This window comes from Myiozetetes cayanensis, unplaced genomic scaffold, assembly GCF_022539395.1.
Source record: "Myiozetetes cayanensis isolate MyiCay16 unplaced genomic scaffold, myiCay2020 scf17, whole genome shotgun sequence".
In the NCBI taxonomy this organism is placed as follows: domain Eukaryota; kingdom Metazoa; phylum Chordata; class Aves; order Passeriformes; family Tyrannidae; genus Myiozetetes; species Myiozetetes cayanensis.
In genome coordinates this window covers 12,333,955-12,352,505 of record NW_026087378.1, presented here as the reverse complement: position 1 = coordinate 12,352,505, position 18,551 = coordinate 12,333,955, and the positions used below count along the sequence as shown (strand labels likewise).

General features: G+C 48.0%; 1 protein-coding gene across 2 annotated transcripts in view; it reads right to left on the bottom strand.

The window, feature by feature from the left end:
- Nucleotides 1–606: 606 nt before the first annotated feature.
- The window catches only part of KLHL3 (kelch like family member 3), a 59,236-nt gene continuing 41,291 nt past the window's right edge, over nt 607–18,551 (bottom strand). For both annotated transcript variants that reach the window (XM_050312286.1, XM_050312285.1), the window contains 9 exons: nt 15,712–15,828; nt 14,806–14,955; nt 12,459–12,576; nt 11,543–11,740; nt 10,622–10,723; nt 7,944–8,072; nt 5,807–5,947; nt 5,454–5,597; nt 607–5,213 (listed from right to left, as the gene is read on the bottom strand). In XM_050312286.1, coding sequence (XP_050168243.1) covers nt 5,185–5,213; nt 5,454–5,597; nt 5,807–5,947; nt 7,944–8,072; nt 10,622–10,723; nt 11,543–11,740; nt 12,459–12,576; nt 14,806–14,955; nt 15,712–15,828 — 1,128 coding nt within the window. In that variant the 3' untranslated portion in view covers nt 607–5,184. The remainder of the gene's footprint in view (nt 5,214–5,453; nt 5,598–5,806; nt 5,948–7,943; nt 8,073–10,621; nt 10,724–11,542; nt 11,741–12,458; nt 12,577–14,805; nt 14,956–15,711; nt 15,829–18,551) is intronic.

Below are 18,551 nucleotides of genomic sequence, written 5' to 3'. Positions count from 1 at the left end.
CCTCCAGCTGCATAGAGCAGCCTCCAATATGTCATTATCTGCTCATCAGGTAATTAAATTTCAGGATCCCACATGGTAAATTTGATGTCATACATTGGTGTTAACAGATGAGGCACAAGGAACATTTCTGCAAAACCAGAGAGCTCAGTGAGATGTATTGTAAGCATAAGGCAAAATGAGCTGGGCAACTTGTTTAATGTATTACTTTATGGTGTTATTAAGAAATATTGAGCCCATGAGGATAAACTCTCCTTTTTCATGTTTTCTCTCTTCCCAATTGTATTCCCTAAAAGGCTCTGTCTTCTGCCATCTGTGCCCTGAACCAAGGGCTTTCCCACCCCCAAAAGAAATGCTCTTCTCCTGCACTTCAGCAGGAAAACAGCTTTTAAATTCCCTTGGAAAAGGAGCAGAGCAGAGTCTGGGACAGGATCAGGGCAGCATCTCCTCTCAGCATCAGCACATGTGGGTACCACTACCCCAGGCCAAAGGGCACCAAGTAAACCCAGGGTTTGTATCTGCTGTGATTAAAAAGGGGGAAAATAAAGTCACTTGGAGTGATGAGATTGTTCCTCGCTGTCAGAAGCCAATGAAATCAAAACAGACCCCTTAAAGTTTCATTAGTTCAGGTTTTATTCAAATTAAATGATGGGGAACTACAGTGTGATTTTCTTTCATAATATAAATATGAATGTTTCTTGAGTCATTCATCGCACTGGACAAGACAGCTGTCAAGAGAATTACTTTGCAAAGTCCTTGGTCCTCCACACTCATGCAAAAAAATATCTTTAATTTATAAAAAACAAGGTTAAACAGTCTACCAACTCATTATGGTATACTGCCAGCTACTGAACCAAGAAAGTCTGTTTTACAAAACCAAAAAATTTCACACCCAGGTAAATTACTTCACAATCATTCATTACTCTTAAGGGTCTTCTTATACATAAAATATACAAATTAAAATTCTCAATATTTATTTATTGTCACGGTAGAGGAAAATAATTTATAAACCCATAAACAAGATAAGAGTAGATGTAAAAAAGAAGTGAATTAGCCCATATTCAGACTGTAATGCCTAGCACACTCCCAGCACTGCAGCTTTGAGCAACAAGTGAATGTGATTTGTGGGCACGATGTTAAACCAAACTGCTTTGATAATATATTAGTAACAATCCCAAAGGCTAATCTAGCTGTTGAACCATGGTGTTAGCTTGGTGAACAGGCATTGCACCTCGCTGGGTATTAAGGGTTTTGGCCTCCAAGCACTGCAAACCAGAGAGCAGTGCTGAGCTTTGGTGGTGGTGTCACAGCAAATGCTGCCAAGTGTATTCATGGTAATTACACACTGCACACATCTGTACAAAGGAAGTGTTTGGGTAAACTGAACGAACTGAAAATTGGTTTTAATCACCCCCAATTTGTCTATTAGGCACGAATGGAAAAGATGGACTTGATTCAAACTTTCCCAAACAACAGATTGCTTGAGGCAAATCTATCCTGCCCAGCGGTGTGTGCACCCACGGGGGATGCTCTTGGGGTTTTTGGGGCACATCCCCAGGGTGCACCCTCTGCAACAGCAAAGCCACCTTTGGGGAAACCCAAGGCCAGAAAATCCCACAGGGCTTCAAGCACAGGGCGATCCCAAAAAGAGGGGACGACAGCAGCTGAGGAAAGCCTTCATATTCACAAAGGACTGATGAGAGGAAGCGGCCCAGGTTTGGTGTGTAAAGCTTTTACCAATCCTGCTGCAACAATTGGGCTGGTTTTGGCAGCCTGGGGGGTTGTGCCCACGCTGTTTTGGGCAGAGCATCTCCACCTTCAAGCAGCTCACACAGGAGCCAAGAAAGAGAATGGTCGAGTGATAGCTTGTCCCCCAAACCAAACGTGTGGCACAAGTAAATAAATCAGAATATTGAAATCGTTGCAAAATAATAATCTAAGAGCGTACTGGTGGCTGAGGTAATGGGTTTGAATTTATCTCCTAATGTGGAGCCCAGTGCTGCCCTTCTCACAGGTTAGAATCAACACAGGAGCTATCCCAGATCTCAGTTACAACACGGCATTTCTTGTGCAGAGAACGTACAGAGTCACACCCACACCACAGCCAGCAAAAACCACACTGGGGGGCACGAATCGGATCCAGAGTTTAACAGAAGTGTCATTGACCACCGTAAAAAGCAATCCAAAAAAATTCTTTAAAATCTGTCTTACAAAAATATTTACAGTAAAATTTGTTAGCGCTAATGCTACGTTTTTCAGTCCTAGAAAAAGGCAATCTGTAAAGGGTCTGGCTCAGGTGCTCAGGATGAACAACACAAACACGAAACCACACGCCAAAGACAAATTCCAAAAGCATGTCTGGAGCTGGGGAGGCAGGGGGTTACAGCTGGTTCATCACATTTTAGGGTTGCTGGTATTGCATAGCTGGAAAACGAGGTCACTTGACTTGCATAACACTGCAACTGTTTGAGAAGGAGAGAAGGAAACGTGTCATTTGCCATCGAGGAGAACTGGCTGCAGGTGGAAACAGCATCACTTGTCCCTGGCAAAGGCTGGGAGTCCTAGCCCTGTCCAGCAAGCCACAGGTCTAGGCCAGCAGTGGGCAAAAATGCCATTTTACAATAGCAGAAAAACACCAAAACCTCTTTTCCTCATAAGGAAAATATCTTATGAATAGATGGACAGCAGGGGATAAAATTATCCCACCTTCAGGCGTATCCACTTTCCACATCTGACAACCACAGCAGATTTCAACCTTGCTCCTCTCCAGCAGTACCTACTGGTTTTTATCTCCAGCCCACAGAAACTCAGGAGTCCCTGAATAATATTTGCCTTTGCTCCAGGGAAGCCACAGGTGTGAGAAGGTTGGCTGGGGACTGTTCCCAGCTGCTGAGCTGTGGTGGGACTCTGCAGCAGCTTACACAGCAGTTTATTTAGCTTTATGTCTGTACAGATCTGTCCACCCTTGTCCAGTCACCTCAGCCTAACAAGAGACGCTCCCTCTGACCAAAACCTGTCCAGTTTTATCCTTTATTCCCACCGGCTGCATCAAAAGGAACCACCTTTTGGGCCGGGGAATTTGAGTCTGTCCAAACTGGGGCCTCATCACCTTCCTTACGTCACTGTAAAGATGCAGCTCAGGACTCTGATCCGCAGGCAGTGGCACTCAGGGATACATTCCTGCCAGGATACATTCCTGCCACCCTCAGTGGCTTTGACAGTAAGCCAAACCTCAGAGAAGAGCAGCATGTCACACCGTTATTTTGGCACGTTCCACTGCAGATGGCAAAGCCCGAAGCAAAATGTTTAAAGGGTATTAGAGAAATTAATAATTTAATTTTTTTTGTAAATTATCGTTTTCAAGACTTCTGAGCTGACATGCAATGGAAGGGTAGACATCAAGAATAACACTGCCTTTTCTTTGGACAGCTTGCCTTTGTTTGTGGAAACAAGAGCACCCAAAGAGGAGGGGGAGCTACGTAACATTCCCCAGCAAGGCCAGCCCCTCTGTTGGGGGGGTGACACAGCAAAGGTAGGTGCTGTTTCCCCCACAGTGAACCCATCTTACAAGGACTGTGTCAGCTCAAAGACCAAAGATCTACATATTTACAGAAGTAACCCACTCCTCTACCAAAGCTGCACAAGATGATGTAGCGTGGATCCCTCTGAAATGAACTTTTAAGTATTTTTCTTTTCTACTGTCGAAGGTCACGGGGAGTCTTTCTGATAACAGATCTATGGAGGCAGAAAACCAACAGAAAAACACTGGCCAGCTGCCCACAACAAAAAGCCTCAGCTGATCTACAGGAGAGAAACAAACAAACAGAAACCAACAAAATAAAAAAAGCCCAATCAACCAACCAAACAAACCAAAAAAACCAACAACAAATAAACTAGAGAAAATATTTTTCTTCACTAGTTCCCTTTAGCTGGGAAGCTTCTGGGAGCCCACCCCATGCCAGAGCTCACAAGGAGACACAACAAAGCATTTTGAAGTCAAACATCTTCTTAAATGGAAAACTTTGAAGAATTTGGTATATAAGCAAGACAGCTCTCCTACAGCTGGAGCTACATTTGTCTGTTTTGAATAACCTTATGAGTTCTTCATACTAATAGAGGAATGCCTTCAGTAAGGGCAAGATTAAAATAGCAATTACAGTGACAGTGATTAGTTAATCTCCATGCTCTGGAAGCATTAAAACACTGCAGGTATTTTACTTGGCTCATTAATCCCTGCTTGGGTGACAGAGGGTTCTCTCTGTATGGAATGTCTCTACAATAATGGCACCATAAGGTATTTTTTTAATATCTAAATGCTCTATTATGAAATGGCATTGAGATGCTGGACAGAGCTAGAACTGGGGATTTCAGCACAGCTGAAATGCTTGGGTTGGGAATACTTTCTCTTCAAGCAACATTTGTTTCACAGGAGCAACAAACCCCGTGGGAGCAGCACGTGTTTTGTGGGGCTGGGAGGTTTTGTGTGGCTCAGGGGCTGAGACTGCAGCCCCGGGGGAAGGCACTGCCCAGCAGGTCCCACCAGGTACAGCACACAGCATTCATGGCAAGTAGAAAAATCACATGGTATTTATTTCCACCGTAGGACAAGCATTTCAGGGGTACATACAGCAGTCCAGTGGCATGTACAAACGTATGACTGAGACAGCGTCACGCTCGAGCCAGAGCACCCTGTTCCAGTCCATTTCTGCTGACTGTTTTTCTCAGTTGGAACTCAAGAGGCTTCCACTGCCAGTAGTGAAGTCCACCCTCCAGGCACAGCGAGTAAGCAGTTCAGCCAACAGTGTGCACGGAGCATCAGTAGTGAGGAAATCCAGGAGTGTTCATTTTCACTCACACGCCCAAACGTAGCAGTTTTGTTTCACACAGGTAATTCCGTGCCTGCAGTCCAAGCACAGTGTTTATCTCAGGACACGCCACTGAGAAGAACGGTTGATTGCACCACAGAAAACAAGCAACACCTCGTGTCTAGCATGGAACGTGTCCCCCAGAGGGCTTTTCACTCGGCTATGCAATCCACCACAGAGTGGATGATGCTTGGAACGTATCGCTTGTCATGCTAAGACGTTGACGGCGATGAGATGGGTCAAGTCAGAGGTCAGTCATCTTCCCAACACCACCTAGCTGGATCCACTTCACTTCTGCTCCTCACATTGGCTTGACTGTGTGTCACAAGGGTTTGTGAATCACTGCCACACCTGTTGTAAGGACAGACAGACAGACACAGTTACTGCAGGAGCAGCTCTTGGGCTGCCGGCTGGCTCAGATCACCCCACAAAGCCAAAGACCAGCAACGGGCCAGCAGATAGAGGTGTCAACTATTCCTACTGAAAACAACATAAAACACACAAAAAAAGTATGATTAAAGCTTCAGGAGGCACAGCCCTCAAATTTATGCACGAGCCCAGCTGTTGCCAGCGCTCCCACCGGCTGCTTACCCGCATAACTCCTCCCTGTGCTCATGCTGGTCGGCAGCAACGTCCACTTGTCCGTGCTGGGGTTGTAATATTCCACCGAGGCCAAATTGCAGGAGCCGTCGTCGCCTCCCACCACGTAGAGCAGACCATTCACCGCACACACACCTCAAAGCAGAGCACAGGGGGTCAGACAAGGGCTAACTCACCCCCCACAGAACATCTCCCGCCACATTCCGATCCATTCCCAAGCAGATGCTCCGTCTTCCACTTTTTTCACTCACAGCATCAGTCACTCACAGCGCCAGCACATTCACTGCGTTAAAAACCTCACAGGCAACTGAACCAAACACCGCAGGAAGGCGTGTCGTGGTTACCTGCATTCCTCCTGCACATGTTCATGTCTGCTACTTGCTTCCAGGTGTTTGTGCCTGGGTCATAGACTTCCACACTCTTCCTGACCAGGGGGCCGTCGTGGCCGCCGGTGGCGTAGAGGAGCCCGCTGAGAACACCCACACCTGCCAAGAGAGCCCAGCGTCAGCATTTAGAGTGGAAAAGACCTGTAAGATCATCGAGTCCAACCATTAACCCAGCACTGCAGTGTCCCCTTCTAAACCATGTCCCCAGGTGCCACATCTGCTCGTTTTTTGAACGCTTCCAGGGTTTGCTGGACCAGCTCGGGATTCTCTCTTTCCCCCTCCTGGCAGGAACATCCTGTCTGTGTGTGCCCTGCCTGTCTCACTGCACAGGGAGGCAGTTTTAGGTGGAGAAGCTTTTAGAGTGTTTCTGAGTCTTTTACTCTCTTACTTGCTTAAATTAGTTTACTAATTAAATTATTTCTTAGAAGTATAAAATAAAAGAGCTGAATATAGTCAAATGCCAAGGTGCTGCTAACCCAGGCTGCTGGGCTCAGATGCAGCAAGCTTTACTCACCACTTAAGAGACTTCCCATTTTCCAGTGAACTGGGAGACACCTTGCACAGCTCAGGAGCCAGGATTTATGTTGGGACTTTTTCTGCCCTTCCCAAGTGGTGCATGTTGGATTATCTCAACCAGACCAAGGCTTTGGCCCAGTAAGGTGGATATTTATGGCAGTTAGAGATTAATTATGTGTTTGCCACAGGTGAACCATGAATCCCAATGCCATGCTGGGATTTCAGCACCTCTTGGAACAGAGCGAGATGTCTGGTCAAAACCAAACCCAGCAGCAGCGAGTTAGGAGAGTCTGGAGAAGGAGAGGTGATGATGATAGACCTGGGACAGCATGCCTGTCCCCCAAGGCTGGCGTGGCTGGTGGAGCTTTAATTCATCAGTTGGTCTCAGTTACATTCTGGCCTGTTTTGGGGGGAGGGGGGAGCAGTAATGCTCTGATTGTTTCCTTCCCCACCCTGCAGCTGGAGCATGGCAGCTGCTGTGGTTTGTACACATATTTTTGGCACAGGATACACCACCAGGAGATGTTCTGGTGGCACAGGAGCTGCTGAGCCCAGGTGGTGCTCCCATCCTCTCCTTTCCCTGTGCTGCACAGGACAGAACAGACCCTTGCACGGAGACCAAGTCGAAAACCTGTCAGTGATTCTGTGATTCTACTAAACCCAGACAGTGCCTGCACACCCCCACAGCCTGGACTGGGGCCACCCCAGGGAGCTGGGGACACCTGTCCTGGTCCCCACTAGATGTCAGCACGGGCACGGCAGTGCCGGCAGCGCCGAGCACGGTGTGGTTTATGGAGCTGAGCAGCAGATCGTGCTGCAGCACCGCGCCTGCCTCTGGGTACCTGCACAGCTTAACAACAGGGAGCACACACGGAGCAATAGGACCAATAGTGACAAACTCCCTTTCCCCCGAGGTTGATTTGAAATGCAATGGACAAGAGCTCTCACCCCTTTCAGAGAGGAACAGTCACAAAGAAAAGTCCCCACCTAGCCTAACATCACGTAGTAAGCTAGAAACCATCGAGACTCGAATATAATCCTTTTATAACATCTTTTCCTCTAATCCTCCAGATCAGCTCTTTCCAACAAAAAACGCACTAAAAATTAGCTCAGCAGGGGCAATCTGAGATGAATTTTGGTCTGCACATCACCTGGTGATGCAGAGGTCTGCAAAGCACCCCCTGGATGCTTACAGGAAAATCCAAAATGAAAATCCATCTGACAGCCCCCAGTGATAGCAGAGGGGGAGGTGTAGCTTGGCTCTCCCGTGCTCAGCTGACCCTGCAGCTGGTGATTTGGAGAGGGAGCTCTTTGCTTACAAGTGAGACACATCTGTCAGCAGGGCCACTTAGAGACACTGAGCATTATTTCATTAATCCAGAAATCACTCACAATTTGGCAGATTTTGTCGAAATCAGGAGAGCTGCTGAGAGCTTCCAAGCAATTATGGTTTTACCCCCCCGCCCCGTGGGAAGGGGGGCAAATAACAGGCTGCACTTGCCAGCGCAGCTGCATTTTTGACTTCCCTTCCACGAGCAGAGGAGAACCAGGCACTCAGGACACATCTGGGAGCCAGTACCTGCCCCGCTGCGCCGAGTGCTCATGTCAGCCACGTAGGTCCATTCGTTGGTGGCGGGGTTGTACTGCTCCACGGTACTAAGGCACTGACGGGACGCTCCATCGTAGCCCCCCACGGCATAGAGCTTCCCTGGAACACACACACACAGGGGCATTGGCATCCTGGCCACCACTGGCTTGTGCTACCATCACAGCTGACAGCCCCAGGTGAGGCTCCTGCCTGGGGGAGGCCCTGAGAGAGGTGCCTGAACCCGCTGGGATGTCTGGGGACAATTCAGAGTGGACTCCCAGACCGGTGTGGCTGTTTGTGAAGCTGGTAAAGCTGTCAGCTAAGACAAGGGCACAGCACAGCAGCTCAATTAGGAAGCAAACAGCCCAGAGGGTTTTCCAAATTACTTGTTGGCCCAGGAGAAGAGGCAGCACCAAAGTGTGTTCTGCTGATGGAGCGTTTCCTCCTGTTCAGGTGCCACAAGGCAAGGTGTGCTGTCAACAGCCAGCACTGCACATTAATTACAGTGTCACATGAGCAACAAATAGGCAATAGGCTCCTATAATAATGTAATACCAGCAAGGAAACCTAGACCTGATTTTGGAGAACTTGGGCCAAATCAAAACCCAGCAATGCTGCCAGCAGAGCTGAGGCCAGCCTGCTCACTCATGCCAGGTGATGACAACACAGCAGATGCCCCAGGACACCCTCACAGCACAGAGAGTCCAACTCTCCCTACCTCACCTCAGGGAAAGATAAGTAACAGAGACTTTCTGAGACCAGAGGAGCACAATCAGATATCCTGGGACTGCATCCCACATGAAACAAGGCTGATGCTCCACCTTGTCCTCTGTTCCTGGGCCTGACTGATACTCTGTCCTTGTCTCCCTGTATCATCTATCAGCCTGTTCTGCATTTAGGCAGTGAACTCTCTGGGCAGAGAGGAATTCTCCTTACTGAAACAGCCAGCACAAAGGCATTCTGGATCAAGTCCAGGTCTCTTAGATGCTACAACCAACAACCATTAATAAAGCTCAACAGATATGTAGAAAAATTCTAACCTGAACAAAACCCAGAAATAAGACCAACTTTCAATCCATAACAGCAGAGCCTGGCCACAAAGGAGCTGTGCAACTCTTTGCATGCACAAGACTCCCTCCAACAGCTTTTGCATTCTCCTGTTTCTGGAGGTTTGCAAGGCTCCAAGAATAAGCTGACTCTTTTTTTTCTCCCTCAGGTTCACTCATGGCCTCCTTCTGCATCTTCCTGTCTCAGTAAACATATTTGTGCTGTTGGTCCAACCCACCTGGTGTTAGTCAATGAATCAGGCAAGAGTGCCAGACCAAGCAAGGCAAGATCAAGTTCCCTGGCTGGCATCAGTTCTTAGGTATTTTCATTGTCCACAGAAATCAGGTCAATTTTTGCCACATTCAGACAAGCCCTGTGGATTAACTGAAGGCTGCAGCTTGTTCCCTACACCAGTATGATCAGCTCTTGTCCCAGTCACATGCCCTCTTTTTTTTTTTTTAATTATGGACTTCTACATGTGCAAGACTTATTTGCACTTTCAAACAAAGTAAAGAAAAAGGATTTCTGAAGTCTCCAGTCGAAAATCTGCCTGTAGAAATTAATCTCTCAGGTCCATACTTAATATTTGTTCTGCATTCAAACCCCTTTAGCAAATCCCAGCAGCCCAGCACTTCTCAAACATGGGCCAATTTTGAAGGAGATGGTTCTTAAATACGCAAATTTAAGTTAACACCACTATTTATTCTGACTTTATCTCCTTCTCTCTTCCCACTTAAACACATTTCATGTTCATAAACGCATTTCATGTTCGTAAAAGTCAAATACATTCCATGTATTTCCCATGTTCACAAACACATTCCCATGTATTGTATGACACAAACTGGTCAAACCAAACCACTGCAAAGCATGGTTTGTAACAGGGCTTGTGCCAGTGGCTGCTCTGCACTGCACTGATTGGAAACTGCTACAACCTGCTGAAGGCGAGGTGAAATAAAACCTTACGCTGGCTTCAGAACAGATTTTGTAAAGGAAGAAATTTCGTTCTCCTGGATCCAAACCAAGCTGCTCAGTTCCAGCTCCCTGGAGTGTGGTGCTGACACAGAGGTGCCAGCAGCTGCCACCCTCCTCCCAGGCACCCTCCGTGCAGCAGCGCCAGCCTGTGCTGCTGCCAGTCCCTGCTCACTTAAGAGCCAGAGCAGAGCGTGCCCTGCCTGATGTCAACAAATACAGGTTTTTAGTATTCCTGCCAACCCACCAGCTTGGGGCTGTGGGACAAACTGTGTTCCTGTTTCTGAGCAGACTTTCCGTGATGGGAATTCCATCCAGGCGGCGTCTGCCGGGAGCGACGGCAGCCACTGCACGGCAGCACCGGCTCTCACCAGCCACAGGCAGCCCAGGAAGAAGAAGGTTCCCAGAAACCTGCCCACACCTAATGGCATTCACAGGAGGCATGGGCTGGTCTGAGGCTCTTGGAAAGCTACACATGATTTTTCACCAAGATAAAGAGGAGAATGGAAAAAGCTGCAGCAACTACATCATATAAAATCAATCTTTCCCAACTAGTCGAGTTCTTGGAGTTCCCTCCTACTGCACTTAACCATTCAGGCTTCTGTTTGGCACAGGAACGTTTGCTTGATGGAAATGGCTGCTGATTTTCTTACCCTCCACAACTCCAACTCCAACACTGCTTCTTCTTGTGTTCATGGGAGCCACAAAAAACCACTCATTGGTTTTATAGCTATAGGCCTCAACTGATGCCAGACCTAGTTAAAAAGGGGATACACAGGTTTTCTAATTAAAAAAAAAGAGAAGAAAAAAAGATTGGTGTTGCACTTTCATCTGCCTTCCGCCTCCTCCCAAGCCCGTAATTCCCGCCACGCTCCTGCAATCCCATTTCCTAATCCCTTGCCTTCCAGGCTGGGACCAGCATGTCAATGCCACTCCTTCAGCTTCAGCAGCTGGAAAAATGTTACCCCATCACTCCTGCCCTGGGACTTCTGCCTCTCTGATGTGCTGGAGACACTGAGGTAGAGCAGAGTCCAGATTCCAAGCCCCAAAAGCCCCATATTCTTTCAAGCATCACAAAACATCCATGTAAGGGTTTAAAAATTCCCCCAGACCCTGCTGCACCATATTCATCACCAGCTGAAGTAGCTCAGGGCTTAACCAAGTGGCAAAGCTGTACAGCAGAGGCAGAGGTGTGAATCTAAACATGCAGTAATGCCAAGACAAATCCCAGGCGTGCACACCCTGTAACATGCCTTGCTGGTGTTTTATTCATGTCGCTATGAAAAATTTAACTGAAACAAGGAAAAAAAAATCCCTCTTCAGTCTGGAAAAAGCGTATTCATACAGAGAATGAGACTGAAAGAACTGTACCACTAAAGAAAACAACTAGAGTGAAATTCTCTGCCACTGCTGATGGCTCAGAACATGCACGTGGTCAGTTACAACACGCAGCAAACCCCATTTCTGCGACAGGAACCTCACTAAAGCTCTGCAATCTTTGCGGGGCCTCTGCAAACGTTTGTTTTTGGTTTTTTCAGGTCAGGCACTGCCTGGTTTTCGCTCAGCCAACCTACCAGTGCTGCCATCAAAGCCGCCCACGGCGTACAGGAGGTCATTGAGCACTGCTGCCCCCAGGGTGCTCCGTCTCTCCTGCATGCTGGCTATGGATGTCCACTGGTCCTTCACGCCGTCGTACACGTCCACCGTCCGCACCCGCAGGGACCCGTTGAAGCCCCCGACGGCATAAACGTTGCCAGCCATGAACACCACCCCTGGTAAGAGAGGAGGGAGGTTTTACAGCGGTTTCACAAGCAGTTTTGGGAGCAGACGCCCGCCGGGGTGTGGAACGCAGCCGGGAACGTGGGCACGGCTTCGGCGTCTTCCGCGGGTTAAGAGCGTCGAAGCCGAGCGTGATAAAACGCACGTGTCATACAGGGGGGTGAAACGCAGATAAAACCACGGCAGCAGAAGGCACAGATGGATTTCACACCTGACTGAGTAATTCTGTGAGCCAGAGGGAACACCAAATGGTGATCCACTCACTCGCTCAGATGTTTTCAGAGGAACGCTCCCAACTTAAAGATCTGCTCCCCATCACCCACTCCTCGGCACCAAGAGGGACTGACTCAGCTCCTTTGATCTCCACTGGGATACCAGCAAGGCAAACTGGATCCCTGTGGGCTGCCAAGCCAGTGGGATGGGAGGAGGAGGAGAGGAAACACTGATGGAGGAGCAGCCAGGAAAGAGAAATGGTGAAGGGGAGACAGTGGCTATGGAAGGTGGGCAGGCAGGAACAAGCCCTCTAAGAGGTGCTCATTCACCTGAACGAGAAGGGGAAAACATCTGTAGGGAAAGAAACGGCAAAAAGAAAGAGCTGTTTGAGGCCAGGGGCACAAAGGAAGGCTGAAGGGATGGCTCTGAGGCCATCCATCCAGTGCTGAAGAGCTGCATTAGGAAAACAACGAAGGTGGCAGCAAAAGGTCCCGTTACCTGCTCTGCATCTCCGTGAGGGAAGCTCAGCGACCTGGTCCCAGCGCTCCTCCTCGAAATCATAGCACTCCACACTGCGAATGGCTTTGGGGGCTTGCCCACCCACCACGATCATCACCTGGGGAGGGAAGACAAGAGCTGGAAAACCTCAGACAACCCTGAGCAGCTGCTCCCTGCAGAGAAACCATCACCACAACCTGGTCAAGAGCAGCTGCCAGAATACATGGGGCAGGCCAAGTAGATGCCTCTGTGGTAGCACTTATGTCAGTCAATTCTATTTCAAGGGGGAACAATTTATCTCCAATTTAATGCATGTTAAATATGGCTGCCCCATTTACCCTTCCTCACCGTGTCCAAGGTGGGCAACCTGCCCAATTTCCCCTTGAAACACAAAACCCTTTTGGCACCACAGCACAGGAAAGACCCACTGTAAAAGTACTTTTAAGTGAAGAAGATTCCAGCAGAATTTCCACTGCCAGCCCACTGTTTAGTCATTATCTCCATGGTGGTGCTAAAAATAATCACTGCCACTTAGCAAATAAAACCTGACAGCTGTGTTGCCACCTGTGGGGAGGTGACACTCAGGGAAATCGCCACCTGGGGTGCTCAGCTGCTGAAGGAAGTGATTTGTCAGCTTCATTAAGGCTTTTGTCTGCCACAGGTACTGATGCAAATTCAGGAATTAAACCCTAAATTCCTTCCAGACAGGGAAGAGATGCGTGAAGGTGATCAAGGGCAATCTCAGGAGTGCAAGAACTACTCTGCTGAGTCAGGCTAAGGGTTCATCCAGCCCCAGACTCCACCCCCAGCAACAGCAAGTGGTGGACACTGGTGAAAAAGTGAGAAGGCCAGAAGACCTGGACAGCATGCAGTGTGGTTCTTCCCAAACCTGCCATGTGTGCTGCCAGAAGACAAACCTCCCATGGGTTCAGGCCCCAGGAGATGGGAAACTGGCTTTAGCCTCTGCAAGGCAGCTGGCAGTAGCTGATGGGATAAGATCGTCACTTGAGGTCACTTGGGTAAGGAGCTCAACTCCAAGCACGGTTCCTTTAAAAGCAGAGAGCTGGACAGCAATTTCAAGAATTTGGAGAGTATGAAAATAGTAACCTGTTTGATCTACAAAGATAAGAACGTGACATTAGAAAGCAAATTGAGTCTAAATTAACAGCCTGACTACCAGTTGTGTAACAGTCTCCCATGGAAAGCTGCAGAGCTTCACACGATTACAGAATTAAGAGATTTGGCGGCAGACGATAATCCCTCATCAGCAGGACCAACAGGCCAGATGAAAGTTTCTCAGTAAAAGGATTGCTGAAAGATCATCACCTTCTTCCCTTTCTCCACAGTTCAAAAGAAGGGAGGAGAGACCTGCAGAAGGTTTGGGTTTGTGCTCACGGGTCGTACTACAGAGGCTGTTTGAGATCCTCTGAACTCACTGGTTTGCTGTTCCTTTTATGCCTCACTACTTTAATGTCCCTTGAACAAGGGACATGTCAGCCCTTCGTGACAGCCCCAAAGCTACCTTCTACCAACTTCATCTCAGTGATAGCAGAAAGGACACAACACGCTGACTCATGCAGCAGGACCACAATTTCTCAATGGACAGTCCAACATCTAAACATCACAAACAGCACAGATCCCATACACCATCCCACAGACCAGCCCCCACACCATTTGTGCTTAGAAAAATCACACAGTGTGATTCTGATGTCTTAGAATCTCCAAAATGCTTATGAACAACTCCAGTGACAGTCTGTCGAGAGACATTGTGCCAAATTGTGTTTATCTCTGGGGCACAGGGAGAATAGTTTCTGTGGTTGTTTTTTTCTTCTTCACTAATAAAGTGGTGGCCAGAGCATCACACGCCTGCAGGATAAACAGGGGGAGCAACACGGATTATTTATTCAGTTGCTGCTTTGAGTCTATTGAAATTCGCTTCAGACTTCCTGCCCCACAGGGCTGGGTGCTGTTGTTTCCTGATTTCCTGGCTTCTGACTATGGATACAGGAAACAAAAAGACACCTACTGTGACCCTCCTCAGCAGGGCTCCACCACACCTCAGCCAGCCCTCCCAGCCCTGCAGCCTCTCCGTGGGTCAGCGAGTCCCAAAACCGCCTGTGGCTGACAAAATGCTTCGACAGCAGAGACACTGCCTCCCATAACGAGCCAACTAAGTTCAGCCAACTTAATTATGTGTCCTTGCTGGGCACAGGCAATGCCAGAAGAGGGAGTAAAACACTTCAAAGCCCAGTCATGGAGTTAGTAAGATGTAGCACGGCAAGCCAAAGACAGGAAATGCCACCCATAAAGCCGAGGGAGGTGACACGAAGCAACGAGCTCTGCTTACCTTTGGCAAGCTCACAGGAGTCCTGGGCTTTGTTCTGGGATTCTTTATCAGTTGCCTTTGATCCAGAGGAAGCAAATGATATTTCATGGCCTCGATAAGGAAGTCTTTACAGGTGTTGTTATTCTTGATTAAAGCTTCTTCTTCGACTGTCTGAGAAAAAGCACACGCACGAAAGGTCATTTAAACTCCAGTACCTGGTGGCACAGGTCACAAGGAGCTTTGTGGAAAGAACATGAAACCTGGAACTTCCCTTCCAAAGCACCAACATTTAAAAAAAAAAGAAAAAAAAAACAGAAAACAAACATAGACTGACAGCTCTTCCCAAAGAAAAACATCCAAGCTTCTCACTTTTTTCCAAGACCACTCATAAAGAGAGAAAGTATTTTATCACCCTCTGCCAGACTCTTAACTCAGCAGAGGAGAGCTGGGCACAAAATAAGCAATTTCTTGTATGTGAGTCAGAATTTTTAAGGAGAGGCAGCATTTTTTATTCCATCAGAAGATACAGCTGAGAGATAAAGAAAAAAGCACATGATGGGTTCATCTTGTGAATGCCAATCTTATGCCAACTGTATTGATTTTTTTTAGGCACATGATAAAAGAATGGTAGTCAAAGAGCCCACATGACAACCCCTTCTTCGGGGATTCTCAGCTCATCATCAAGACCCAGATCCCAGGAATTAGCTTAGGAAGAACTGCTCAATGCTTCCCCCAGAAGCACTTACAAGAAGGTTTCTGACTGAGAGCATTGATTTCAGAGTCCACCCAGTTTTTGCTTTTATTCCTCTGTTTATGGACTCAGCAACACCCCAAATTACCCATCTCAGGCACAAAACAGCCAAGCCACTGATTAAGGAGCTACCAGCAGCTTAAGTGCAATTTCTAATGATTTCTTTGCAGACTGACCTGTACCAGGTAATCTCTGGGCAAAAGGGGCAGGCGAACATGCTCCATCAGTTTAGCCATGTGCTCCAAGCGAGATTCCTTCTCGTAATTTATCCAAGAGATAACTGCTTCGAACACCTACACAGACAAACTACAATTAAAGGGGGAAGGGAGAACTGGCTTGCACAGTCACCTACCCAAAATCAGAAGCATTGTGATTTTACAGCATGGAAGGAAGGAGGTGCAAGATCTCTATCAAACAGATCAAAGAGTCGTGACTATGCACAGAGCACAAGCACCACTGTAGCAAAGAGCTGAGCTGACCATGCATGTTAACAAGCAACTTCCCATCTAGATGTGCTGTATCACTCCCAAAGCTAAGTACATGTCCAGGGCAATCATATACCTCTTGGACATTAGGGCTGGAAGGCAGCCAGGAAACTTAATGAGCCTGCTGACATTTGCACTGGACATTATTCATGAAATCAGCCACAACAATTACTCCCGATAACAGAGATCTCTCTCCCCAAGGAGCCTGGCCACACAGTAAGTCACTGCACTCATATTTAATCACTGCACCAGTTCCACCCCAGAAGCCAAGCAGGCTCGAGGACAAGTTCCCCACGCAGCCAGGACAAGCCCTGCCTGCAGCCATGGGGGCTCTGCACCGCCTGCACTCCGCTGCTAAAAATACTCCAGCTGGGAAACAAGAGCACACTGGGCTTCTGGTCTGAACCAAATTCTAGTTGTACTTCCAGATCCAACTGGTTGAGATAAGCATCCAGAGCCGGGCCCCGTGACGAGGTGCTCACAAACAGCCCATGGGCAGGCGCCAGCAGAGCCCTGCGATGCACAGGCAGAAGCGTCCTATGTGGGCTCCAGCATGAATATGCATGTGCTTATGTAACCATGAGCCTCACTCGCAGAGGAAAGGCCTAAAAATGTCATCAGGAGTGGGAAAGGCTCTCTGAACACCCAGCAAGGCAGGGAAGAGGGGCTGGTGCAGTCTCAGATGCCGCACAGCAGGATCTGGATTGCTGCAGTGGAGTTTCCCCGCAGGGGCAGAATTAAATTCTGATCCGCAACTCAGATCTCCAGACAGCATCCCCCAAGTGCTCTCACTGCCCAAGGGGCTGAGCAGAGCCCTTTCCCACAGACCCTTTCTTTTTTTCCCCCAAAAAAGCATCACTGGCCCTTCGTCCCAGCACACTGGGCAAGTGCTCTTGGTCTCAGCTTCCCTCCGGGGTCACCAACCGGTCAGGCCAATTTGCACAGATAATTTTTTCTTTCTTTCCATCCCTCCCACCACTTCCCAAGGAACCATTTTGCTTGGTCCAAGGTCACTAATTTGACTAAATCAACCAGAACCGAGGGCACCATCTCTAGGCCCCCTGTGGTTGCTGGCAAAGGTGTTTGCAGGAGGTCCTGGCTGACACATCCTCCCCTCGAAGAAGAGGCAGAGCAGAAAGGGGTTTCTTCCTCTTGGGCTGGACTATACACTTTTAAAGAGCAGTAAAGCACCAGCCTCATTTCCTGTGCCAGCAAAGCCCCTGCTGAACTGTTTGGAATTCAGGACACTTCGATGAGGATTTAAGTAACACGACAGGGGAGCCGTGTAATCAAACCCAAGCAAATGCTGGGGAGAATAACTACTGCAGAGCCTTAAAGCATTTTAAAGTTAAAATAAATAGGCAAACAAGCAATTTAACTTCGGCTATGGGGCCTTTAAAGTAGAAACTGGGTTGTTGTGAGATCTTTTTAATTGCAAATGACTGTGGAAGGAGGATAAAGCAAATGTTTAGCCGACAAACAGGATTTTCATTAACCTCTTCTGCACTAAGGCTGAGCTCCAGAACAGGTCACAGGGCTGGGACAGCCCATCTGGACAAGATGACACTGAACAAGTCTAAAGGAAGGTGAGGCAAATGTGCACTAAACTGGAGACCACTCCTGAGTTAGGCAAACACTGATGCTTCCCTGCTGTGCCTACTCTAAAAATATCAGCATTTAAAAAAAAAAAATCAGATTCTGGCACCTTCTGTTGGCTGACTCCTAATTTTATGAGAAGGGGGGGAAAAACTTAACCCAAGACAGCAACATCTCTATTTAAAGGCAACATCAGTTACCACTAGTGCTGTGCCCTCCCTCCACGAGCTGTGCCCACTGCAGACCCCGAGCAGCTGCTGCTCCCCCAGGAGCCAGGATCCTGCTGCCAGGGTGGGATGGACCAAAGCATTTTTACCCACACAGCTTGATTTGGAGCTGAGGCAGCAGCTGGCACCTGCCTGGCTGTAGGAGTGGTCCCAAACTTGGGAGAAGTAAATTTCCAACTCTGTGGAGTAGAAGGGTAAATGCCTGGAATATCCCCTCCCTGCACACTACCCATGGAAAGAGCCAGCCCAGATGTTTTCCCAGTTATTGGAGACTTCCAGGAGCCAAACCATGCATCAGCTTCTGCATGTCAGCAACATGAGTCAAAGAGCCAGCTACTGGACTCTGTGTAGAATCCACAATCCAAAAATCCCAACCCCTTAAAAAATTTCTTTAGCCACTACCGTGAGCTGGCAGGAGCCCATTCTCAAGGACTGAAAGCCCCTCCATTTCCCACATCTTTAGCAAATACAAGTGATTTTTATAGGGATTTTTTAGCTTGCAAATAGTGTCATAATTAAAGAGCCAATTGGAAAACATTAAGAAAACTGTCTTCCAAGTACTCAGCTATATCAAAAAGAGCAGGCAGGGACCAAAACAAACCTTTACCCTGTGCTGAAAAGGTCTGTACAAGTGTAGAGGCTGATACAACAAGGGAGAGAGGAAAGAAAGGAAGAAAATCTTGGAATGATGGGGAAATTCTGTCACCA